Source organism: Suncus etruscus, chromosome 1 (assembly GCF_024139225.1).
Source record: "Suncus etruscus isolate mSunEtr1 chromosome 1, mSunEtr1.pri.cur, whole genome shotgun sequence".
Classification (NCBI taxonomy): domain Eukaryota; kingdom Metazoa; phylum Chordata; class Mammalia; order Eulipotyphla; family Soricidae; genus Suncus; species Suncus etruscus.
The window spans coordinates 143,783,621-143,811,396 of record NC_064848.1 but is presented as its reverse complement, the minus strand read 5'-3'; the positions used below and the strand labels follow the sequence as shown (position 1 = coordinate 143,811,396).

At 41.8% G+C, this 27,776-nt stretch overlaps 1 protein-coding gene across 1 annotated transcript; it reads right to left on the bottom strand.

Moving 5' to 3' along the window:
- Positions 1–27,424, bottom strand: AKR1B10 (aldo-keto reductase family 1 member B10). Its single transcript, XM_049775229.1, has 10 exons — positions 27,311–27,424; positions 21,497–21,664; positions 19,951–20,067; positions 18,985–19,062; positions 12,022–12,144; positions 11,254–11,360; positions 10,572–10,653; positions 8,624–8,707; positions 7,707–7,789; positions 1–347 (listed from the first exon to the last, which is right to left on the bottom strand). The coding sequence occupies exons 1-10, from the start codon at positions 27,374–27,376 to the stop codon at positions 305–307; spliced, it is 951 nt and encodes a 316-aa protein (XP_049631186.1). The 5' UTR covers positions 27,377–27,424; the 3' UTR covers positions 1–304.
- Between the last annotated feature and the right edge of the window lie 352 nt (positions 27,425–27,776).

Below are 27,776 nucleotides of genomic sequence, written 5' to 3'. Positions count from 1 at the left end.
TTGGTCATTAATATTATTTATTCTTTTTACTCTTTGTGACCTTGATCCAAATAGTTTTTATAGTCAGTCAAACAAATAGTGGGTGGGAGGGAGAATAAAAAATAACCTGGATTTGATTTTCTGAGTTAAATTTTCCTGTCCAAGTTTACTCTGGATTGACCAGATCTGTCTAGAAGCGACACAGCTGAGGACCTCAAGTTTTGCTTGAAGAAAACTTGTAATTCTCTGTTAGAGGATTACGCTTTAGGTCAGAAGGGGTGGGGTGGAGATTCTGCAGGATCATCATCATGTCAGAGATTCAGCTTTAATATTCTTCATGGAAGGGGTACTCTTTTAACTGTGACGTGCTGCAGAGGAAACAAGGAGAAATAATCTGTGAATTTTGGTTTCAAAGGCAAATATCTCTGGTGTTCTCTGCAAGTTTTTGTGTTCTCAAAACTTCCTCTTTGTAAGATTCTGTAGGAACAAAGGAGTCACCAACCTAGATCTTCTGTCAATTTATATTGGGTGCTAAGACAGCAGACCAGGGGCCGGGCGGTGGCGCTAAAGGTAAGGTGCCTGCCTTGCCTGCGCTAGCCTTGGACGGACCGCAGTTCGATCCCCCGGTGTCCCATATGGTCCCCCAAGCCAGGAGTAACTTCTGAGCACATAGCCAGGAGTAACCCCTGAGCATTACCGGGTGTGGCCCAAAAATCAAAAAAAAAAAAAAAAAAGACAGCAGACCAACAAGGAGTAGGATGCCAGAACAAACTCATGAAGAATAATCACAAGACTAATCACAAGCCTGGTATTGAAAAAAGCACTGAGCCATAGCACAGTAGACAGGGAGCCTGCCTTGCAAGTGGCTCTTCTGGATTCAATTCCTGGTACCACATATAGTCCCTGAGCCCTGCCAAGAATGACCCCTGAGTACAGAGGTCAGGATTAAGCCCTGAGCACTGTTGAGTGTGCCCCTTCCCAAAATCTTTCTGTTAAATCACCAGAGATAAAGGGTTCTACATGGAAATCAAAATACTGATTTTGCCATTTGTGTGAAAATCTAGGATACAGAAAGCAAGACTCTTTCTTCAAACTCAGGAATTTCAGTTGTGCAGTTTTCCAAATGCCTTCAAATTCCCAGTAACATGATTGCCAGAAAACAGAAAGATTTTCCTCTCCTCTAACCCCATCCCAACCCAGTCCTGCCTGACTCATAATACATTGGGGGAAAGAACTCTCCCACTGGAAATAAGTCTGTCCTTATTTATACTGAAGTTATGTTTCTATATTTTACTGTATAGCTATGAAATATCACTAACCTCAAAGCAAATCAAGACAATTTTGCAGCAACAGTTTTCTTTTCTTTTTTTTTTCTTTTTTTTTTTTTGGTTTTTGGGCCACACCTGTTTGATGCTCAGGGATTACTCCTGGCTATGCGCTCAGAAATCGCCTCTGGCTTGGGGGGACCATATGGGACACCGGGGGATCGAACCACGGTCCGTCCTACGCTAGCGCTTGCAAGGCAGATACCTTACCTTTAGCGCCACCTTCCTGGCCCCAACAGTTTTCTTTAGAATATAGAGAAATAAGTAAACAAAGAAATAAAAGCTGTTTCTGAAACTATTTCTTCAGTTCAGGTCTTTGAAAAAGACTCATCTTCTTCCTTCTCAGTTCCTCTGTCTCTAGTTCAGTTCAATGACTATTTGGAGACTCTTAAATATACTATCAAACTGGAATCTCTCTCCCTAGAGAAAGAAATAATCCTAAAGGTTGCTAGTAAAAAAATTAAAATTCAATCAATGTGATTGATTAAGCCTTTAAACTTCTTTAATTTTCCCTTTAAGATTCTAGATCTGCCCTGCTTCTAAGATGTAAGTGGTTTTGGAGAGGAAGTTGGTTGCAGCTGTAGACTCAGATACCATCCTTCTCATAAGCAAATTCACCTCAAGTTAAAGTCTTTTTCAAATAAATAATGTTATTTTCTGCAACTTTGATGGAACAAGAGTATATTATGTTGTCAAGTAAGAAGGGCAAATACCAAATGATCTCTTTATCAGTGGTAGATAGATTAAGAGGACAGGAAATTTAAGGTATCCAAGGTGAGAATACCTACATTATACTGTTTCCTAGATATTGAACAGAGAAGCATAGGGAAGGAAAGAAACTGGTGCGGGGGTAGATAAGAAGATGCAAATGGGACATAATAGGGGCAGTGCAAAGCTTTGTATTATCTATATATCTGAAGCATAGAACCAAAACAACAACAACAACAAAAAAAGATCCAAACTACAACAACCAAACTTAAAAATGTGCTTTGCAAGGCGGTAGATTGGGAACTGGCAGGGAAACTGGGGGCATTGGTTGATACTGGTTATGAGATTGTGTTGGAACATTATATGCCTTAAAGTCAACTATAAAGGACTTTGTAAACCATGGTGCCTTAATAAAAGAAAAAAAATTTAATAGATTTCTGTAACTTTCTCCAAATAAATCAATACTCTGTAAGTGCAAAGACCTTTCCACTTTATACCAAAGATCACATTTTGTTCTCCCATTTTGTATGGTAAGGAAAAGACACAATCTTGGTTTATTGTTCAAAAATCTGATGACTAGGAGTGTGCAGTGCCTAGAAATTCTATATTATTTGCCACAGAAATTTTAGTTCTCTCTTTCTCTCTTCCTCTCTCTCTCACACACACACATACACACACACACACACACACACACACACACACACAACCTTGTTCTGTTCTCAATGCTAAGAAACACTCCTATTAACTGTATTTAATATGTAAGGAGCAAGAGATAAAGAACAAACAGAAGTCTTAATCTGAACTGCTGTCACACAGATCTCCAAGGACAGAGAGCAGACACCGCATACTGGCATTATCTTAAATTCTACCAAGAACAATATAGTGAGTGTATCAGAGTCAAATAGTTTAGGAGGACAATGAGCCTACCCTTTTCTCAAATTTCTGGCACTTGAATAAATATGTTTGTTTGTTTTTTTATTTCACCAACTCTTGTCTCCCAAAAACTGGCTTTCAAGCAGCAAGAGACACAATCCTGGATCTTACTACCTAGAACAATTGTTATTAACATAGTTAATAACCTAAACCTTCTTGCTGCCAACAAAGAAATACCTCATGACTGCCTGTCCCTAACCAGCAAATTCACCTACTTTCATGTGAGGATCTGCAAATAATATGTCTTTGGGGCTGCTGAAATCTCACTGCTCATATTTGAAGGGTACAACTAACAGATATGGTACCACGTATGTTCAGGAGTTACTGGATGTTATTCTTCCAGCTGCTGCTCAAATTAAGCTCTAATGAAGATTTCAAGACAGCCTAACTAAAAGACTCTGGAAACAAATAAAATCACTTTGCTGATAATTCTGCTGGAAGTGCTGCTGTAAAAAAAAAAAAAATGAGGGTTCCAAGAGACAGTTCTCCAAAGAGGAATTTAGAAAATTGCTCAGAGAGAACCATAGGTGCTCCTGTGTGAAGGAAAGATAGAAAATTTATGACTGTAGGGCTGACAAAGAGAAAGTTCTGATTTGAAACAAATAACAACTTATTTCTATCAGAGAGTTTAAAGTGTTCACTTCTGATCATGATACTTTGATTATATCATGTTTTCACCAATAAAATGTCAGTCCTTTTTACCAAAGTTCTTTCAGAAAAAATTATACCTATTGACAGTTTTCTTCTTGAACTTTATTTATATTCCTCCAGGAACTCATATTACTGCATCTTCTCTTTGGTAAGTTTTGCCCTTTCATATCCTCCAGTATTTTCTTTTCTCTATTATCCTCTACCATCTTGTTGAGTTGACCTACAGCACTATTAAAACTCAATTAAACCCCAATTGACCAAATTGGGTTGTTTTGCTTTAGGGTCACACTTTGCTATGCTCAGAACTTACTCCTGGCACTCAGGAATGGGGCTTGGCAGATCATAGGAGATGCTGGGGATTGAACCCAGGTTGACTACATAAATACAAAACAAATACCCAATGCACTATATTAACATATCACTCTGACCACTGTTGACTCAAATTTGTAAAAGTTCTCTGTATAGTGTGACACAAAACATTCCATCTGAACCTCTAAATCTCAGGTCCGTACTTTTAAAAAAAATTTCATAAACTTCTAAATGCTGAGTCACTGGACATTTATGTACCTTTGTTTGATTCACATTTAATTAAGTGAGCTACATTCCAGGACTTTGTTGACTCTTTCAAAAAATACCAAAGTCTGATGAGTCTCAGCTTTATGGATCATTAGTAGAGCATTTGTCTTGCATGTAGGATACCCAGTACCAACCCCACTCTGCATTAAAATTCAATCCCTGACTGACTGTGCTTCTCAATCAAATGCCACAACAAATGCAATCCTGACCCACAGCATAGTCAAGTGCCATGACCAAATTCTAGTCCTACCCCATATACCCTAACCAAGTGTGCAAGCATCTCAACCAAAAGTATCACACACACACACACACACACACACACACACACACACACACACACACACACACACACACACACACACACACACACACCCCTAGTGCATCACAGCAACCACAAAGGGAATTAAAAGGTATAGAGAGAGGATGGTATTCTGGTAGAACAATGGACCTTCCAAGCAGCAGCCAAAGACTTAAACCACTGCCCTACAACCTGGAAATTTTATTTGTTGGAAAAGAATCCTTCAGTAAAATCTAGCTCATTGGAAAAGACCTCTTGAGCAGCAAACCTCAGGGAATAGATTCAGGGGCTCAGATGGCACTCCACTAATAGCAATACCTCCTAATAGGATCTGCACAGCATCCAGTGACCTCACAAAAAGAGTTCCAGGAAATGGGGATCAGACAACTGAAAAGACAGCTTTCCCAAAATTATCAGACCCAGACCTGCATGTGTTTTTCTTACTGTTGTTCTCTTTAGGTTCATGCTTTTTTTTTTTCTCTCTCAATTCTTCCTTTGAATTAAAAAATGTTCTTGTCTGCACTCTAATCTATTATAAGAGGAAGAAACTTCTTGTGATAGTTTGAAACTTTAAGCTTGGGAGAGTTAACCAAATCCTAGTCTTAATAGTTTTCATAGACCATAGTATTAATAGATGAGCAACCATTGTTTCACCCATAACTAAAATATTTGAACAACAAGAGTCCATTGATCAAGTGTGCCAACAAAGGCATTGATCTGTGTGATACAAGTGCTTGTATATTAACAATGCCACCTGTTGCACATGAGTAAATGCCTCTAGAAAAGCAAGTTTTAATTATACTAACCTTAGAGATAAGTGCATAGACTATCACTAGCACACCAATAGACCTTTGCTCTTTTTAATCTATGAGCTAATTGATTTTTTTAGTTTGAATTTCTGACTTTATATTATCATACAAATTGGACCTAACATATTGCCATTTTCTTTTTTTTTGTATCTTATTGTTTATCCATATCCTTTTTTTATAGCACTTTGTAGAAATAATGTGCTTCAAAGAAGTGATGCTGAAGCAATACTTCCAAAGGAGCTCCATCCCTTGTGACTCCAATAAGACAAACTTAGACAGCATACACTAGAAATTTCTTCTTGGCACTGAGGCACAAAAGATCATTAACTCTGAACTAATCCTGACCTTTGATTGCAATGCTTTCAGAGAAAGATCCAGCAAGAAGAGGAAATAAGGGCCCGGAGAGATAGCACAGTGGTGTTTGCCTTGCAAGCAGCCGATCCAGGACCAAAGGTGGTTGGTTCAAATCCCAGTGTCCCATATGGTACCCCGTGCCTGCCAGGAGCTATTTCTGAGCACACAGCCAGGAGTAACCCCTGAGCACTGCCGGGTGTAACCCAAAAACCAAAAAAAAAAAAAAAAAAAAGAAGAGGAAATAAAAGCATTACTATTTAGAACCCTACTTACATAAGGAGGCTAGAAGGCAACCATGTTGGTATAATCTAGAAAACTAAACCTATAATGCCTTGAATTTCCCAGTTTCCTTTTCCTAAAGCACTGAGCTGATGGATCTTGTAGATCTTAAAAAAGAGAGATAAGAGAGTGGGGGGAAGAAGTGTAGGTGACTCTCAATTTCTATTTCTGCTATTTTGTTTCTGAATAAATTCTACTTATGGCTTTAACAAGTTACCTTTTTGGGGTGGGCAAAGGTGTTAGTGCATTATCATATCTTTATACTTTATTCACTATTTTATAACCCCTTGTGATCTGTACAGAGTTAGTACCAGGGGCCCTTCTCCTTAAGTTTCTAGACTTTGTAAGCCAGGCAAGCCTTTTCCAATTCTGTCCATTTCTCCCCTTACACCTCAGGGAGAAACTCAAGCAAGACTGTTTTAGGGGTACATCCTGTGGTGTTTGTAGGCCACTTGCAACTCAGTATTTTTTTTTAATTTTTTAATATATAAATCTTTAAGCACCATGATTATAAGCATGATTGTAGCTGGGACAATTCAATATTCAAAGGTCACTCCCAATAGGGGACTATGTGGTACTGGGAATTGAACACAAGCTTCTACATGCAAAACACAGTCTTCAGTCCTAAGGATAAAATGCCAAACTGAGATGTCAGGGACTGACCTCTGAGACCAGAGTTATAAAAATCCTTTGCTGCAAAAGCAGTTTTGAGGAACTTGTCTAAAAGCCTTAATCAATAATCCTGATTTCTTCCATTTATACATTTGTGTTTCCCTTAGCTTGGATAAATAAACTAGCTTTTCATAAGCTCAGCTCCGTAGTTTAGTTATTTCTGTGTCACTAAGCAAGGTTTGGTAATTTTCCTGCTAACAAAATGCATTATCTAACTCCTTTATTCTTTTTTTGTTTGGTTGGTTTTGGGTTTTGAGCCACACCCAGAAGTGCTCCAGGGTTACTCCTGGCTCTGTGCTCATAAATCTCTCCTGGCAGACTCAGGGTATCATATGGAATATCAGGGATCAAACCTGGGATAGCCATGTGCAAAATAAACGCCCTACCCTCTCTGTATAGCACTTACTATTCTCTTAACATATATTTTGAGCTTTTCTGTATTTCTTAAATAAAGAAATGAATGAAACAATAATTAGATAATCTTCCTTCCTTCCTTCCTTCCTTCCTTCCTTCCTTCCTTCCTTCCTTCCTTCCTTCCTTCCTTCCTTCTTTTTTGTGTTTTTTGGGTCACTCCTGGCTCATGCTCAGAAATTGTTCTGGCAGGCACGGGGGACCATATGGGACGCTGGGATTCAAACCAATGACCTTCTGCATGAAAGGCAAACGCCTTACCTTCATGCTATCTCTCTGGCCCCTAGATAACGTTTCTTACAATTTGTCTTCTTTGTCTACTGTAGGACTCATTTTTATTCACCATGTTTATTTTGAGTTTATTTCTTTACATCTTCACTAGGCTGTCAGTCAGAATAGAGGCAAGAATTACATTTAATCTGATGATCTACATACCTATAAAGTGCCATGTTAATGTTCAGTAAACATTGATCTAATGAAGGAATGAAAAGCCCCCTTCAAAATTCTAGCTCCGTGTCCAGAAAGTTGGGTATAAGCCACCATTAGGATTGTGTCTTTTCTAATAGGAATTACCAGGTAGAGTTTTCATTTTCAAAACTACCAGAAAATAATATCTGAAGAAAAAAGTAGCCCCACATGCCATTCACAAACTCTCTGGCACTTTAGAAAGACTTCTGAAAATCCTCAGAAGCATCACCCAGAGTAGCTCACCCTTCTATGTTGCAGAACCTCCAGTTTCTGTTGAAGTTTGATATTATCGCCATGTCTTCATCACTCAATTTAAAGTCAAAGACCTGGAGAGAAAAGCAACATCACTGGCAAGTTATTTTCAGGTGTAATAGGTAGGAGCCAGTCACATCCACAGCCGTTTTAAACTATAAAAGTTTTTTACATGTTTACTGGATACAGATTTGATTTTCACAGAATCTCTACATGAAGGTTGCTATATTGATAGGGTCTAGTGGTCTCAAAGGGAGAACCATCAAACATAGAGGCATCAGAGCTCAGGTATACACAGTAGTCCCTGATAAACTATGGGTTTTCCCAGAACATTCTTCAGGTGTGGCTCATACCTCCCTAGTAACTAGAAGGTAGAATATGGGGCAAAAGCATCTCTACCTTGGGGTGTAAACTATGACTCAAGTGCTCAGGGACCACTGGAGGCTCAGCTCTGTGGAGAGGAATACAATTACACTTAGATCTATCAGGAGGTTCCTGGATGCTACCCACTGATATATCTTTGGTCCAGAGGTTAGTCATCGTAGCTTGGCATATGACTTCCCTGGCTTAGGAATCAACACAATGGTGGATAAGGCTCGGAACCTTTAACCACACAGATCAGAATAAGGACTCTTCCCCAGGTCCGGAGAAAAGCACTGCGGTAGGTCATTTGCCTTGTACACAGCCGACTCAGGAGATATCCAGGTTCAATTCCCACCATCCCATACGGTCTACCAGGAGCAATTTCTGAGCAAAGAGTCAGGAGTAACCTCTGAGCACCACTGGGTATGACCCAAAAAGTTAAAAAAAAAAAAAAAAAAAAAAAAAAAAAAAGAAAAGAAATCTTCCCCAAATACTTTATCCCTGTCCAGTAAAGAAAATCAGGGTCACCAGCCAGAAAATCTCACCTGAAAATTGGCAATGATGCGTGAAGGGGTCACAGACTTGGGGATTGTGACCACATTCCTCTGGACATGGAACCGGATCAGAATCTGTGCAGACATAGGAAAATCATTGTTCCCACTCATCTAAAAAACCCTATTCACTTACTGACATGGGAAAATAAATTCTCTCTGCTGTTCCCCATATTTCTAGTTACAACAGCAAACACTGGCTAAACCCTTGGTAATTCTTTTTTTTTTTTTTTTTTTGGAATAGTTCTATTTTTTTTTTTATTTAAACACCTTGATTACATACATGATTGTGTTTGGGTTTCAGTCATAAAAGGAACACCACCCATCACCAGTGCAACATTCCCGTCACCCAAGTCCCAATTCTCCCTCCTCCAACCCTTGGTAATTCTGAGACATCTAATTCTTTTTTTTTTTTTTTTTTTTTTTTTTTTTTTGGTTTTTGGGCCACACCCGTTTGACGCTCAGGGGTTACTCCTGGCTATGTGCTCAGAAATTGCCCCTGGCTTGGGGGGACCATATGGGACACCGGGGGATCGAACCGCGGTCCTTCCTTGGCTAGCGCTTGCAAGGCAGACACCTTACCTCCAGCGCCACCTACCCGGCCCCGACATCTAATTCTTCTGTTCAATCATCTTTCATCATCATCATCATAGCACAATGATTTTCCTTTTTCTTTTCTTTTCTTTTTTCTTTTTTGGTGAGGATATTTGGGGCCATACCCAGTGGGGTTCATGAACTATTCCTAGATTTGTGATCAGAAGTGATCCCTGGCTGGCATATTTGTAGTGTAGTGTTTAGCATAGTAGTCTTTCAGATGATCCCTGGTTATGCTCAGAGGAATATAGTTAGTTCTGGGCATTTGACTCAAGATGGCTGGGATGCAAGGCAAGTGCCTTAACTCCTGTACTATCTTTCTGGTTTCCAGATTTCTCTTTCTTTTTAAAGTAAGGAGGAGCCTCTAATGGGGCTTAGTGCCTATGCATGCAACCCTGAGTTTGATTCCTGGCACAGTAAAACCAACCTAAACAAAATAAAAAACTAAACTTCCCTTCCTCCTGCTCCCCCCCATCCTGACAATAGACCAACAACTGAAAACAAAGAAAATTTCCAAAGCTTGAGCTTGATTTCTATATTAATAATAATAATAACGGGCCCGGAGACATAGCACAGCGGTGTTTGCCTTGCAAGCAGCCGATCCAGGACCTAAAGTGGTTGGTTCGAATCCCGGTGTCCCATATGGTCCCCCGTGCCTGCCAGGAGCTATTTCTGAGCAGATAGCCAGGAGCAACCCCTGAGCACCGCCGGGTGTGGCCCAAAAACCAAAAAAAAAAAATAATAATAATAATAACAATAATAACAACAACAATAATAACTAAAGTAGTTTGGAATCATGTGGGAGTTATAAGACTAATGAAATGGTGGAGCTAGAACTGGAACAGTCTCTGTGGTCTAATATTCACAGTCTCATTACTGAGCTGTCAGCTAGCTTAACCAAAAGCCATCAGACAGTTGCTATCCTTTCAGATATGACTTTTATCTCCTGATGACCAAAAAGATTTTCAAAAAGAGTAGAGGACTCCTTTGCCTCTTCCCTTCCTCTTTGAAGTGTTAAAAATATATATTAAAGGGGCCAGTGAGATAGCATAGACAGGGCATTTGCCTTGCATGCAGAAGGACTGCAGTTCAAATCCCAGATCCCATATGGTCCCCCAAGCCTGCCAGGAGCGATTTCTGAGTGTAGAGCCAGGAGTAACCCCTGGGCGCTGCCAGATATGACCATCCCCCCAAAAATATTAAAAATACAATATATATTAAAATATATGTATATATAAAAATAAAGACAACACAAGGATTTAAACCCAAGACTGATTTTTCTAGGGAATGGTGGGTGGCAACTGGAAGTTGGGGGCAGGTATCCAACCAGCCAAGCAACACATGGTACCTGGGCTGTAGTCTTATTATGCTTTGCAGCAATCTCCTTTATTTTGGGATCCTCCAGCAGGGAAGGTTCACCTGGCTTGGCTCTGTAGGTAGAAAGAGTCTGGGGTGAATCATTATCATAGTCACCCCATGTAGATGATGATTATTCCAATGATAGTTCTCCGGCTAATCATTAGTTTTCTTTGGAGGCCCTGAAATCTTTGCTTGTTTCCCAAGTGCCCACTTTTGGGCTCTGAAGCTTTAGCATTTTTCAAAGTTACCCCAGCATGCAGACTAGAAATATAGTACAGCAGGCAAGGTGCTTGCCTTACACATACTTGACCAGAGTTTGATCCCTAGCATTCGATATAGTTGCCCAAGCACCATCAGGAGTAATTCGTAAGTGCAGAGCCAGGATTAACACTTTGGCATCACCAGGTACAACCCCAACACAGAAATAGACCCAAAAAAGCCCAAATCTACCCCAGCAGAGAGCAACTAAATAGGAGTAATCCCAAAAGGTCAGGCATATTGTTGGTTTGCTTCCTTTCTTTTAAGTGTTCATTTCCCCCATTATTTGGGTGTGCCAGACACATCATCTCAGTAACAATTCTCTTGTGTGATTTGTAGTCTTAGGCCAACATTGACCAATTATTAAATAAGGTTAGAATGCTTTCAAGAGAAAGACCCCTTAAAAGTCTTACCCAGGTCTATTGGGGGAGCCCAGAGGGCTGTAAGCAGTTAGCACAATGCCCTTGGATTTGCAGTACTGGATCAGCTTGTCCTGGGTGAGGTAGGGATGACACTCAACCTGCAAAAGCAAGTAATTCTTATCACTTGGAAAGGGGACCTGTCTTTTCAGCTCCTCATAGACAATTCTTTACGCATACACATACACACATCCCCAAACACTCTCTCTTAGACTGGTTAATCCAGACCCCCAATCCCTCTAGCGACTACTAACCAAAGTGTCTGAATCAAAAACAGATCCCTAAAACGAGATTGCTTACACTTAAGTTGCCATCAACAGTTTAAAAGGCATGAACCAGAAAGATAATATAGAAGACAGGGTGCCAACCTTGCATGTAGCTGACCCAGGTTCAATCCTGAGTACAACATATGGTTCCTTGAACCTTCCAGAAGTGATCCCTGAGAGCAGTCAGCAATGAACCCTTAGCATAGCCAGGAGTGCTCCCTCCTCAATTCTACACCATAAAAAGGCAATAAGATTCTACACCATTAAAAGGCAATAGCTGGGCCCGGAGAGATAGCACAGTGGTGTTTGCCTTGCAAGCAGCCGATCCAGGACCTAAAGTGGTTGGTTCGAATCCCATATGGTCCCCAGTGCCTGCCAGGATCTATTTCTGAGCAGACAGCCAAGAGTAACCTCTGAGCACCGCCGGGTGTGGCCCAAAAACCAAAATAAAATAAAATAAAATAAAATAAAAAGGCAATAGCTAAGCAGAATTTACCTGGTTAGTCACTGGTTTGTATTTCAGTCCAGGTTTGTTTAAGATCTTCTCAATCTGGAGGTGGTTGAAGTTGGAGACCCCAAGGGCTTTCACCAATCCCTCATCCACCAGTTCTTCCATAGCCTATCACAGAAAAAGAATATAACATGGGTAGTCTTGGAGAGACTATGAGGACCTTGGCTTGGATGAGAGTTCTCTGGGGTAAAAATTGACAAAGTATCCATGGCAAGAATGTAAACCGAAGAATTGAAATGAAATTTCAAGGGGCTGAGCGATAGCACAGGGGTAGGGTCTTTGCCTTGCATGCCATTGATTCAGGACAGACCTGGGGTCAATCCCCAGTATCCCATATGGTCCCCTGAGCCAAGGGTGCTTTTAGAGCACATAGCCAGCAGTAACCCCTGAGCATCACAAGGTATGCCCCCCAAAAGGGAAAGAAGTGAAATCTCAATCTAGTTTATAAGTGTTGGTCAATATTCCAGCCCTACCAACTTTCTCAGACCTATGAAATTAAGGATAAAAGGTGAAATTTTATTATTCTTTTGCTCTTCTACTCTTGCCTAATGACCTACATTTCTGGGACACCTTCTCCCACAGAAACTAGGGTGGTAGTAGTAATATTAATCTCACTAGGAAAATCACCTATTGCTAGTGGAGGTGAAGAGGTTGGGTGAAGTTGAAATTTGACCACCATATCATTAGGAAACCTTCTTTGGTGCAAAATCTGCATTGATGACAGGCAACTTTTAATAATTTTCACCCCAGAAAGGTTACTTTTATGAATTTACCCAAAAAATCTTAATGTTTAAGCAGAAACTCCTAATGCAAAATGGATTCATCATTCATTGACTACAAGTCCAGAATTCTGAGCAGGTGTTGTCAATAGGTAGAAGTAAATGATGGGTTCCTGACTTCTGTAAATCTTAAAGCCCATTGAATGTGCTAACTTTCCTTTGGGGGACCTTATAACCAAGACAAAAAGGTTACCTAGATCTCTCAGCAGGCATTGCACAAGGAATCAGGGAGGTCAGAAAAGGACAAACCATGGCTTTTAAGACTCAAAGGTTGACTTGGAGAAGAGTTTAAGAAGCAAAGCAGGTTGGAGAAGAAAGAAGGTTTTGAGGAAGAATAATCATGAGGGCTAGAACCTATGTCCAATGATTCTAAAACTTAACTAAAATTTGAGAGCCTTAAAATATACATGTACTGGGGCTGGAGCAGTGGTGCAGTGGTAGGGCAGTTGACTTTCACACAGCTGTCCTAGGACGGACCTCTGTTTGATCCCCTCAGCATCCCGTATGGTCCCCCAAGCCAGGAGCAATTTCTGAATGCAGAGTAACCCTAAGTAACACTAAGGAGTAACACTAAGGAGAAACTGCTTAGTGTCATCGGGTGTTGCCTCCAAACCAAAAATAAATAAATAAATAAATAAATAAATAAATAAATAAATAAATAAATAAAATATACAGATACTAGGGGCCAGAGTGATAGTACAATGGTTACTGCACTTGCCTTGCATGCAGCGAACCTGCATTCGCTCCTCTGAATCCCATATGGTCCGCTGAGCACTGACAGAAGTGATTACTGAGTGCAGAGCCAGGAGTAATCCTTGAGCATTGCAGGGTATGACTCAAGAACTCCCCCAAATATACTAAATATTTTCCTGTTCCCAGCCCAACTCTTACTAAATTGGGTCTAAGATGTAGCATGGGCTATGGGAGATGGGCATTATTTTTTATTTTTTAAACTCCCCAGGTGAAATAAAATGCAAATGCTATGTGAGATTCACCAGGAAGATAGATGATATAGGTCTTCCTTTTGGCAAAAGTCTAGAATGGATGAGATCTGAAGGTTCCTGAAATGCCAGTATAGGATAATAAAATAACACAGAAGACTGCAGGGAAAAGATTCTGCAAGGCCAGATCAGGTGTCCTGGGGTATGGTTCAACCTGATTTCTTTTCTGTTTCTTTCCATTTTTCTCCAAGGACAATTAAAGGACATTTATACAGTGCTGGTAAAATTTCCACATGAACGGCTCTCCTCCATTTAGTCCTGGCTATTTCTCCTTACACACTCTATTGCTGACCATTAACATCTCTTCTTGTCTCCCAAATCTTGTATTTTAGCTGTCATTCTCAAGGTATCATCAGCACTGTATAAATAAAGAGACATTTTTTCGAGAATGGCAACAAAAATGTCACATGCAATATGAACTAGGGAGTAAGCCAGCTTCCAAATCTCTCATCATGCAAAATTTCTAAGATATTTATGAGGCTTTACGTCATGGTGTCATGCAAGACAAATCTTGCCTATCAAAAAGGCAGAATCTGTTGGAATTGACTGATAGAACTCTCATCACAATTCTCATTCTTTTGAATATCTCCAAAATAAAGATCATCCCTGGTTTCTTGGTATTTATTTGTTTACAACTTGGTTTCACCCAAAACAAAGATGTCTTATATGCAAATGTAGGTGGGACAGATTAAAGATAGCCTGAGCCCTTACTCTGCCCTTACTGTCCCACCTAGAGGTAGTCTCTGCACTCAATAAAAACCATAGTTCTAGCAGGCAACTCACTCTCTATACAAAGTAGAAGGTTGCCAGAATATTTGTGTTTCACCCACAGCCTGGTCTGGATTATTTCATGCAGCAACTCTGCTTTAGACTTGTTCACCTGGGGTAAGAAATACAGTGCGTGGGGTGATTTTACAGGGAAGCATTCATTAAATTGTGCAGGGGAAAGTAATGTTGACCTTTTGTACAATTAAATGCCAGATTTTAACTTTCTTATTTTTTGAGTGGGTAGGGCAGGGGCTTCCACACAGTGATCAGAGATACCACTCCTCACCATACCCGGATAATTGGACACTAGGACCTCAAGATGCAGTCACTTCAGTCCTGTGGTGCCAAGAACCACAAATAGTGCTGGGGGAAGATTTGTCAACAGTGTGTCAGGGATTGAACTATAGTGCCAGTGATTCTTCTGCTATCTCCCCAGACCCACAAGACTCTTCAGAAGGCTACATTTTTGTCACCAGTAAAGAAAAAGAAGGATCTTTTATGGCAAAATAAATACAATAAAAATATATTCAATGGGGCCGGAGAGATAGCACAGCAGTAGGGCCTTGCACGCAGCAGACCCAGGACAGACAGTGGTTCAATTCCAGGCATCCCATATGGTCCACCGTGCCTGCCAGGAGCGATTTCTGAGCACAGAGCCAGGAGTAACTCCTGAGCACCGCTAGGTGTGACCCCAAACCAAAAATATATATTATTCGAAATATGTATTCTGAAAAACAAGTATTTTAGACTTTGTAGTTGGAGGATAAAATGCAGTTATTCTGAGGCAAAAAAGAATGTGTATGAATATTAAAAAGTATCATTTTCAACTAGTACTTGGAGCTTTCAAGTCTATAATCTCAGTAAGTTCATGAGCTGTACAGCAATGATGTTCTGTTGCATTTCACCCTAGATTTTACACTTAAAGAATCAAGATAATTAAATATACAATCAGTGGCTGTATCTTAAGATTTCCTAGGAGTATTGGATTATCTTTTATGCATCATTTCTTGCTCATGTTATCTATTTCCAATCATTTATTATTCAGGATGGCTCTTAATTATGCTCAATATTTCTCTTTTAGTATCACTAATTTTGGTGTAGATAATCTAAAAATAAAGGTTTCTTTCCTATCAGAGTAAATCCAATGGTAATTTTGCTGAAGGGCCACACTCAGTGGGGGTTGGCTCTGCTCTGTATATAGGGATCACTCCTGGTGAATTCAGGGGACCATAGGATGCCAGGGATCTAATTTGGGTTGGCCACATGCAAGGCAAACAACCTACTTGCTGAACTATTTCTCTAGATCCCAGTGGTAATGTTGAAGACTCTAATAATAGTAATATTTTGTTTTTATCCATTTATATACAATCTAGAAGACTTTATAATATTCCTGAAAATTTATACGCAATGGGGTCAGAGATAGTCTACAGGTTAAAAGCACTTGTCTTACACGTGGTTAACTCCAATTTGGAAACTGGCATCACATCTTGCTATAAAGCCAGGAGCGAATTCCAAGTACCACTAGATGTGCCTCCACTTTCCCGAAGAAAACCACACATAGATATCCACTTCATTTTTCCCATAATCTTTCCAGTCAGATTTAATGATTTACTTGCCAAAGATAATCCCTTGAAACCTAGCCTTCCCATTATAGTGACTGATTTTTTTTTTTACTTAATAACTCTTTCAGTTATCAAACCTACTTTTTGCCACCTCAATTTTCTTTCTACTGGGTGTTCAAAGCAACAAGAATACTTCCCATACACTCATTTTGTCAAAAACAATCCCTTCAAAAGTTACCCTTCAGTTAATTACATCAATTCTAAACTCTTCAAAAAGGTTAGGCTTAAGGCAGGTTAGGCTGTAATCTGTAGGACTCAATACTGATGACTTCAGTACTGCACTCAGAGTGGCCAAAAATGATGTCAGTAACTCTTAGAGTGGTTCCAACCACTTATAATCTGTTTGTTAACTTTGTTTTCTACTGGTATTTACAAGAGAAAACTGTGATTACAGAAAGGAAAAAACAAAAACAAAAACAACAAGATCAGGGGTGGAGGTCATAGTAGAACAGGAATAATGCTTGTCTTGAATATGGCTGACCTGCTCAACTCCAAGCTAGCATCCTGAGTCCACCAAAAGTAATTCCTGTGCAAAGCCAGGAGTAACCCATGAGCACTGCTGGGTGTGGCCATGCCCCCAAAATGATCAAAGACCTCCATTCCTTAATGAAATGTTAAATACCAATTATGTGGAAGCAGTCATTATTTGGTGTGAGAAATGGAACATCTGTTTCCCCTTGATATTTGGACTTGGCTCTTCAATATACATCAAGCTCCATGCTCAGAGTATTTATGGGTGTTGGACTTTTGAGACAGTTAGACCTATATCCTATCATGTTCCCCCACATGGCCATGTGACTTGAAATAAGTCACCAACCTTTCTGGGTATCAATTTCCTTATTTGTAAACGGGGATAATAATAGAACTGGCCTCTAGGGTTGGGTGATTAAATTAACTTAACGATGAACTCCCTTGGCACTCAGTAGATGTTACTATCTTAGCCCTTAAACTGTCACATCCTGAGCTGGGGAGATAGTATAGTGGTGAAAGCATATGACTTATATGTACCCAACAACAGTTTGATCCCTAGCACCGCTAGGTGTGTTCCTGAAAACTCCTGAACCCTGAGGGGTGACATGGGTAATCTCTAGTATTCAGAGCCTGAGCAGCACCACATCCTTAGGCCTTAGTTTTGAACTATTAGTCTGATTCACTAAGAATCCTTAAAGGACCACTTGGAATCTCTCTCCCTCTAAAAAAAATAAGAAATATAAAAGAAAGACAAAATGGGGTCTGGAGGAATAGCACAGTGGTAGGGCATTTGCCTTGCACACAGCAGACCCTGGACACAACCGAGTTTGATTCCCGGCATCCTACATGGTCCCTGAGTCCTGCCAAGACAATTTCTGAGGGCGGAAGGAGGGAAGGAAGGAAGGAAGGAAGGAAGGAAGGAAGGAAGGAAGGAAGGAAGGAAGGAAGGAAGGGAGGGAAGGGAGGGAGGGAGGGAGGGAGGGAGGGAGGGAGGGAGGGAGGGAGGGAGGAGAAAGAAAGGAAGGAAGGAAGGAAGGAAGGAAGGAAGGAAGGAAGGAAGGAAGGAAGGAAGGAAGGAAGGAAGGAAGGAAGGAAGGAAGGAAGGAAGGAAGGGAGGGAGGGAGGGAGGGAGGGAGGGAGGAGAAAGGGAGGGAGGGAGGAGAAAGGAAGGAAGGAAGGAAGGAAGGAAGGAAGGAAGGAGGAAGAGAAAGAAAGAAAGAAAGAAAGAAAGAAAGAAAGAAAGAAAGAAAGAAAGAAAGAAAGAAAGAAAGAAAGAAAGAAAGAAGAGAGAGAGAGAGAGAGAGAGGGAGGGAGGGAGGGAGGGAGGGAGGGAGGGAGGGAGGGAGGGAGGGAGGGAGGGAGAGAAAGAAAGAAAGAGAGAGGGGAGGGAGGGAGGGAAGAGAGGGAGGGGAGAGGGAGGGAAGGGAGGTAGGGGGAAGGGAGGGAAGGAAGGAAGGAAGGAAGGAAGGAAGGAAGGAAGGAAGGAAGGAAGGAAGGAAGGAAGGAAGGAAGGAAGGAAGGAAGGAAGGAAGGAAGGAAGGAAGGAAGAGAAAGAAAAAGAAAGAAAACGGCGAGCCTGGAGAGATAGCACAGCGGCATTTGCCTTGCAAGCAGCCAATCCAGGACCAAAGGTGGTTGGTTCGAATCCCGGTGTCCCATATGGTCCCCCATGACTGCCAGGAGCTATTTCTGAGCAGACAGCCAGGAGTAACCCCTGAGCACTGCCGGGTGTGGCCCAAAAACGAAAGAAAGAAAGAAAAGGAAGGAAGGAAGGAAGGAAGGAAGGAAGGAAGGAAGGAAGGAAGGAAGGAAGGAAGGAAGGAAGGAAGGAAGGAAGGAAGGAAGGAAGGAAGGAAGGAAGGAAGGAAGGAAGGAAGGAAGGAAGGAAGGAAGGAAGAAAGAAAATGGCATGCTAAAAGGTAGAAACTGAGGTTTGGAACAAGTCAACTAATGTTTTTCAAGTTACTCAGCTAATATTATACATGCAAACTCAGGGCAAAAAATTATTGCTAATCCTTCATCTGAGGTGTTGGAGAATGAGTTTGTAGCCTCCAATAGAGACTTCACATGGATGACAAGATATTTCTAGTTTCAGGAGTCAGGTCTAGCCTTTGAAAAGGGAAATGATATTGTTAGACCCCCAAAGTCAAAGGCAATTAGGAAGGAACTGAAAGAAGTACAGAATAATGAGGATTATAATAAAGGAAGTAATACAAATTCCCTAGGCTCTTTCATGCTGGGACAGGTCCTTGTGGGTGTGTGAGTACAAGTACACTGCCAGCACACTTAGACAAAAATAAGACCTACCTCCCAGGCATCCAAGAATGTGAATTTACTAGGAATGATATTGCCTTTATCATCTCTGGGTACAAAGACCTCCCCGGCCTATAAAAGAATAAAAAGATTAATGTGACATACATCTGCACAATTTGTTCTGAAAAATGTGGTTTCAGGATCCTACCTTGTGCTAAACACTCGTAGAAACCTACCATCTCCCACCAACCCCAAACACCTTCTAAGAAGGCAAGTTCCAATAAAATCTCAACATCAATCTACTGTAGTTTTGAGAAACAGCTGGTCTGGTTTTAAAATCTATTAGATTTAACACTAGCATTTTTCTATTTTAATATTTATTTTTAATTTCTATTTAATTTTCCTATTAGTTGCTTCTGGCAGAAAATCTTCAGGGGGCAAACTTCAATTTCAGAATCATCAGAGACTTCCAAAAGGAGTGGCATCTTATATCACCAAGAAGCCATGGATTAGAGATAGCATTCCTCTAGCTAGTCAAGAGGTAAGAAAACTGGGAAACATGGTCTCTTCCATCTCTCAGAGTTGGCAGGAAAGCCCTAGGCAATAGGGCTGTTTCTTTAGCAGGGACTAGCTTCTTCCTTTCATACTTGGACATGTCCTCAAGGTGGCACTATCAGGGTGTGCCTTGATTAACAAGAGAGCTAGGCCTTCCCTGAAATATTGTGTAATGCTCCCTTGAGAGAGACCACTTGTCCTGAATTTGGACTAAAGATGATGTGATAGTTGCAGCTTATCTGAGATGTCAGAATCATGGTTTCTCTCAGGCACAGCAGGGAGAAAGGCTAACAAGTGGTTGTCTTGGAGACAGTCAAGGGGACAGCCTCCCTTTTAAGCCAGTGCCTTTCTGCTCCATCATCTCTTCTTAGAGGTCAAGTCATAAATTAAAAGACCTCTTGATTTTTCCCTTGATTCTAGTGCCCAAATCTAGCACAATCACAACTGGGGGTGAAGAGCTCAGACCTGTAATCCTTGTGGCCAGTGGATAAGATAGAGGTCCAAATAATCCAGTTTCAGATCCTTAAGGGTCTTCTGACATGCTTGCTTCACTAGGGGTTTCTCAAAGAAGGTGGACCATAACTGCGGAGTACAAAGGTGAGAGACAGTGAGACAACAATTCTGGGGAAGGTCAAGGCTACTTTGCACTTGTTCTCCCTGCTTTGGAATATGCATCTTCCTTTTACCTGGAGGCTTTGGCCACTTTTAGCAAAGTTGGCTGAGAGATCAGATACAGGTGTATGGGATCTTAAAGAGGCACAGCCAACCAGTAGTATTTGGTAAGAATTGGGGGTAAGCTAGCTATCAACTCTTCTTGTGTTCTCTACATCTCATATTACCTTTTGAGAGCCCTGATTTAATAATGCCTTAAGTGTGATATTCCATTCCTAACTGTAATCTTTCTAAGGGAAGAATTGGGCTCACTTTGAAATTTCAAGCACTCTTTGAACTCTGGTGGTTCCCAAGCCCATTTACAAGCTCTCAGTGATGGCTAAACAAGGAGTTAATCCAGATTCAGCCACATGCAGTGATTTCTGCTTGCCCCTACAGATACAAGTATGGCCTTTCCAAGTGCCTCAAACTACTGTTGTCATTTTTTAAAACCAGGTGGATATGATACACACCCAGTGTTCTCAATCCTCTACCAACCGTCTCACCTACCACACGTTTTTTTCTTTAAATCACATTTTGTAATACATGATTTCTTAGACTGAGCTAAAAGAAATTCACATGTGAGGGCTGGAGAGATAGCACAGCAGTGGGGAATCTGCCTTGCACACAGGCGACCTGGACAGACCTGAGTTCGATTTCTGGCATCCCATATGGTCGCCCGAGCCAGCCAGGAGGATTTCTGAGTACAGAGCCAGGAGTAACCCCTGAACGACACTGGGTGTGGCCCAAAAGCCAAAATAAATAAATTCACATGTGTCAATAAAAATAATGTGCCCACCACTTCTAAAAATCCCCTGACTAAGAACCCTGGGGCTGGAGATGGCCACTGAGATCCCCAATGCTGAAAAAAGCTTTTGCTGAAAAGCAGGGTCCTCTATCTGTCTCTGACAACAACCTTATCCTTATTTCCAGGGCAGATGTATCCCCACTGATGGAGACCAGACACACACACACACCCCAAGGACACAGCTCTGGTTTTATGGAGTCATTTCCATTCAGGGTAGCACCAAATCCTTGTAAGAAAGACAGCCAAGGGGCCGGAGAGATAGCATGGAGGTAAGGCGTTTGCCTTTCATGCAGAAGGTCATCGGTTCGAATCCCGGCGTCCCATATGGTCCCCGTGCCTGCCAGGAGCATGGAGCCAGGAGTAACCCCTGAGCAAAGCCGGTGTGACCCAAAAACCACACACAAAAAATACAAAAACAAAAGAAAGACAGCAATGAAGAGAGCTATATGAGAGAAATCCTGAGAAGAGAAGATGACAGAATTTGTGATGCTGAGCAATACATCCTCCTGCCTCCATCTGCCTTAAAGCACCAGCCAGCCCATCCAGAGGCACCTTGCTGACAATGAAGAGGTCCTCCCTCTTCACAGCCTTCTCTTGGATCTTCTCTTGGATGGCCTCGCCCACCTCATTCTCGTTCTTGTAGACATAGGCACAGTCAATGTGGCGATAGCCTGTGTCGATGGCCAACTTCACAGCTTCTTTGACCTGACCTAGGGGAGACTGGCAAGAAAAAAATTAATCATCCTGGATTCTTTTTTTTAACTTTTTATTTATTTGTTTGTTTGTTTTAAATCCACCATGAGATGTAGAGTTAAAATGTTGATAGTTGAGTTTTGATCACAGTGTTCCAACACCCAACCCTTCACAGCCACCAACTCATTTTCTACCAACAATTTCCCCAGTCACACTCCTGTCCTTTCACCTCTCCCCAGCCTGCTCTATGGCAGACATTTCTCTCTCTCTATCTCTCTCTTTCTCTCTCCCTCTTCTCTCTGCCCATCTCTCTCTCCCTCTCTATCCATCTCTCTCTCCTTTCCCTGTTTTTCCTTTTAGGCTTTGTGGTTTCAATACTGTTACTGAAAGTAACACACATATCAACTTCCTTTTAATTCCCACTTCTTGTCCAGAGTGGTCAATTCCAATTATTATTGTCATAGAATTTATTGTCCTGGAATCTTATTCCTAGCCCAACTCTGACTCTTCAACATTGCTCACCCCCTCCAAACCCAGGCTTTCCACCATTGTGAATGCAAAATCTTTAGCACAGACCTAAGATCAGAGAATGCTGAGTCATATCTAATTATCTGTTTGAAAAAGGACATAGAGGGGCCGGCGAGGCGGCGCTACAGGTAAGGTGTCTGCCTTGCAAGTGCTAGCCAAGAAAAGACCGTGGTTCGATCCCCCGGAGTGCTTAGCCAGGAGTAACCCCTGAGCATCAAACCCCTGGCCCAAAAATAACCCCCCTCCAAAATAGAGTTTTAGGATCAGAAAGAGAGTGGGCAAGTGGTTACTCCAGATTTAATCCCTGGCACCGAAAAAGTCCCTGAGCACTGAACCAGCAATAATTCACTCCTGAGCACCTCTGGGTATGAATAAAAAATAAAAACAAGAGTTTTGGGGGGACAGGGAGATAGATCTCTGGGTTAGCAAGTATACTTTATTGTATGAGGCCCTAAAGCCAATCTCTAGTCCCGCTCTCTAGCACTGCTAGATGGCCCTGGGTTGGGGGCTCAGATCCACTGAATCTGTGCCGTAGATTGAGCACTGAGCACTGAACCAACACTGAACAGAGTCTCTTTTCCCTCTCAAAACAAGCAAAAATGTACATTAGAATATAATTTAAATAGAAAAATTTAAAAAGATATTGGAAGGGGCTGGAGCAATAGCACAGTGGTAGGGCATTTACCTTGCACATAGCTGACTCAGGACAGACCTTGGTTTGATCTCTAGCATCCCATATGGTCCCCCAAGACAGGAGGGATTTCTGAGTGTATAGCCAGGAGAAATCCCTGAGCATCACCAGGTTGGTCCAACCCCGCCCCAAATAAACATATATACTGGAAATACCATACATTCTTGGATCAATGATAGAGGTAGTTGCATTTATTTACTGACTGGGGTTCAATCCCCAGCACCCCATAGATCTCTCAATCCCACTAGGAGTGTTTGCTGAGCAAAGAGCCAGGTGTAATCCCAGAATTCAGCTGGGTGTGCCCCCCCCCAAAAAAAAAGAGAATTATTGCATTCAGTTTTACCCAGTGGTTGGCAACCTGCGAGCCACATGTGGCTCTTTACACTTTTAATTTGGCTCTTCTGTGTGCCGCTCCAGGAATCAGGACTCTGCTCCTAGCCTCTGTCAGTGCGCGGCCTGTGTAGCTCTCAAAATAAATTTCAATCGTGGTTTTGGTGAGATTTGGCTCAGTTGAAAAAAGGTTGCCGACCACTGGCTAACCTAACCAAAGCTAACAAGGAGAAAAAGTACTTAATTGCATCTTTTAATATTTTGAAAACTTCTTTTATTTTAAAAAGATAAGCATTCAGAGGCCACTCCAAATCCCTATACCTTCCTTTACCTTACCTATAGTCCTTTAAAATTATAGGTGGAGTGGTAGCACAGTGGTAAGGCATTTACTATTACCTGAGCACCTCTGGGTGTGACCCAAAACCCAAAAAAATAAAATAAAATAAATCCTCTCACATCTTCCCAAAAAGCAAGGTCCTCATCATCTGACATCTAATTCTAAAATTATTTTTTTTAATTTTTAACTGAATCTCTATAAGATACACAAAATTGTTTATAATTGAGTTTCAGTCATACAATGTTCCAACACCTAACCCTTCACCAGTGCACATCTCTTGCCACCAATGTCCCCATATTTCTCCATGCCCCACACCCCAGTCGGTCTCTATGTCAAACACTGAAATTTTATTTTATTTTATTTTACTTTATTTTTAGGGTCCCACCCAACAGCACTCAGGGGTTACTCCTGGCTCTACACTCAGAAATTGCTCAAGGCAGGCTCGGGGGACCATATGGGATGCTGGGATTCAAACCACCATCCTTCTGCATGCAAAGCAAAAGCCCTAGCTCCATGCTATCTCTTTGGTCCCAATATTTATTTTTTATAAATGTCTCTGGACTTAAGAGTCATGAGTAAGTTGGGAACAATTCTTTGCCACCACAACAATGAGGTCCAAGATCTGATTTAAAGTCCAAACTTCTAAATATGGGGCCAGAGAGATAGCACAGCTGTAGAGCGATTGTCTTGTATGAAGTCAACCCAGGAAGAACAGTGGTTCAAATCTCGGCATCCCATATGGTCCCCGCGCCTGCCAAGAGTGATTTCTGAGCACAAAGCCAAGAGTATCCCCTAAGCACCACGGGGTATGACCCCCCCGCCAAAAAAAAAACAAATAAAAAAGACCGGGGCCGGCAAGGTAGCACTAGAAGTAAGGTGTCTGCCTTGCAAGCTCTAGCCAAGGAAAGATCGCAACTGCGGTTGATCCCCCGGGGTCCCATATGGTCCCCCCAAGCCAGGGGCAATTTCTGAGCACTTAGCATCTAAACGGGTGTGGCCCGAAAAACCAAAAACAAAAAAACAAAAAAAAACAATACAAAAAAAAAAAAAAAGACCAAATAATCCCAAAAAGAGAAGCCAGACATTGATGTCAGTTGGATAAGACCTGTTTGTAGAGATGGACCAATAATGCATGCGAGGGTGACCTATCCCGGGCCTAAAACTGGGAAGATAGTGGGATAGAAAAAAATCAACAGAGGGGACCAGAACGATAGCTCAACAGTAGGACATTTGCCTTTCACACAGCTGATCCAGGACTAGCTCGGTTTGATCCCCGTCGACTCATATGGTCCCTCAAGTCAGGATTGATTTCTGATCCCATAGCCAGGATAACTTACTGGGTATGCCCCCCCCCCTAAAAAAAAAAAAAGAAAGAAAGAAAAGAAACAAAAAAATCAACAGAAGGACTAGAGAGAAGCAAGAAACCAAAGAACAACTCCTGGAAACTACTTCTATCATTGGCAAATTAATGGTTCTATCATTAATTAGAGAAAGAAGGTATTGTGTGTACTGATCTTGTAATGTGTCTGACATATCAAATTGTTTCATGTGTGGGCATTGTAATAACACTGGCTGATACTATAGTGAGGGTCTTGAGATGGATCATTGCACCCCATGGATACAAAGATAGGTATTAAAGACAGTTATGTTCCAATAGAAACAGACTGAATGCAAGAATAGATATAAACTTAAAATAATTATTTTATCTAGTTCATTGGTGTTTAATCATCTATTTCTAATAATACCCCCCTGAAATATGTTACGATTTGTAGGTTTTTTGTTTTTTTTTTTTTTATTGTGGTCAAAGTGAATTACAATTCTTTCACACAGTCACAATGAGTGAGGTATTTTACTGAACCAGATTTGAGACTTCTGGACTTCCCTATGGCCGTAAAGCCTTAAGAAAGGATCCTTAGGAGCCAGAGAGATAGCATGGAGGTAAAGCGTTTGCCTTGTATGCAGAAAGGCAGTGATTCGAATCCCTGCATCCCATGTGGTTCCCTGAGCCTGCCAGGAGCGATTTCTGAGCGTAGAGTCAGGAGTAACTCCTGAGAGCCACCGGGTGTGACCCAAAAATAAAAAAAAAAAAGGATCCCTAGTATTCATTGCAGCACTTTTTGGTACAATTTGGTACAACTGGTACAATTGCTAAGATATGGAATCAACCTATTTATCCAACTGATAGGTTATAGAAGATACGATATGTACATAATAGAATACTATATAGCTGAAGGAATAATGAAATCATGCAATTTGCAGCAATCTGGTTGGAACTAGGAAATAACATGTTGAGTGAAGTAAGCCAAAAGAAAGACTAACATAGGATGAGCTCATTTATCTGTAGTATAAACATATGAGGGCATGCTAGGTCACCTTTGACTACAGAGTTTGAGGAGGACAAAGAAGGAAAGAAGGGGCTGGAGGATAGCATGGAGGTAAGGCATTTGCCTTGCATGCAGAAGATCGATGGTTAGAAACCCAGCATTCCGTATGGTCCCCGAGCCTGCCAGGAGCGATTTCTGAGTGTAGAGCCAGGAGTAACCCCTGAGTGTTGCTGGGTGTGACCCCCAAAAACAAACAAACAAACAAACAAAAAACTAAATCAAGGTGGAGGGAGAAGCTCAGGAAGGTCAAGGGAGGGGGTGATATAGCTACATAGCTAAACCACAGAACCAACACCTCTAAAAACATGAGCTCCAACTATGTGGATGTGCCTGTCAAGGTGGCAGAGTGTGGGGGTTAGCAACACTGGAGGAGGTAAACTGACACAGGTAATGGGATTGCTGCTAAAACATCATAGGTCCAAGCTCAACTATCACTAATGTTATGTCACAGTCTTTAAAAAATATAAAAAGAGGCCAGAGCGATAGCACAGTGGTAGGGTGTTTGTCTTGCATGCGGCCGACCCAGGACAAATCTGAGTTCCATTCTATGTGGTCCGGCCGACCCAGGACAAATCTGAGTTCCATTCTATGTGGTCTCCTGAGTCTGCCAGGTGCGAATTTTGAGCACAGAACCAGGAGCAACCTCTGAGCCCCCGAGGGTGTGGCCTAAAACAAACAAACAGACAAACAAAGGACCATTAGGAGCTCCCCTTCAGGCAAGGGCTCTCTCCCTCTTGTGAACAGCTGAAGAAAAATTCTGGACCTCCACTGCTGTTTTGTCAGCCTCCACATCACCTTCATCCTGGAAGGTCACACTCCTCTCTCTGCCCTGCACTGTGCATTGAATTAGTAATTTTCCATTGTTTAATCATGTTCTCTGCCCAATAAAACTATGTCACAATTTAAGAACATGACTTGACAGTCTAAAAGCCTCCCTTGGCTTTCACTCTCTGAACTGGCCCATCTCCAGAACCTGAACAATGGGCTCCCAGTTCCCTCTGCCCAAACTCAAACTAGTAGACCATTCTCAGGACCACGTTGTGTGTTTGGGTCAGGAGCCTGCCCCACCAGGCCATACTGTTGTGGGGTTCCACACAGAAGCCCTCCTTCATTCAGACAGCCAGGTGGCAGCAAACCCAAGGGCTACCCTTTCAGTAGCCTAGAACAAGGGTGGGGTTTCAGAGAAAGGCTGGTTTTGTTTTGTTTTGTTTTCCTGAAAGCTAGAAAAATCAACTAATTTCTGCCGTTAGAACCCCCTACCCCGCCCCAAGGCCAGGAGGAGCGACTGAAAAAGAAAAAAAGGGAGAGAAATGAGAGAGACAGAGACAAGGAAAGAAAGACACAGAAGAGAAAGAACCCAAGGTCCTTCCAGGTGGACAGAGTTCAGATATTAACATATTTACCTGCCAGGTGCCCAGGCCCACGATGGGCATTTTGGCCTTGGTACTGAGTTCCACAAAAGTTGCCATGGTTGGTGAGTGCAGCACTCTGAGCCTGCGGCGCTTCAGCCCTGTAAATAGCGCTGCTCAGAGGGAGGAGCCGGGGCGGGGCTGCCCCCAGAACTCTGCTAAGATCCGGGCAGAGAAGTTCTCGGGGCAGCTGGGAGATTTTCCAAAAGTTCTTAGTCAAGTCAAAGTTTAAAGTTCTAAAGCGTTATCTGAAAGCTGCACTCCTGTGCATAGCTGTATCAATGCCTTGGGAGAGTGTCGCTGGAGAGACTTTTGTGACTGCTTGTCTTCTTTTTCACGGGAAGTGAACCAGCATTTGACAGGGTGGAGACCAGGGATGCCGTCCAGGGTCCATGATGCTTGCCTTGCAGGGATAGAGGTTGGAGTCTCTCTCGGCATCTTCTGTCGTCCCAGGAGTCCC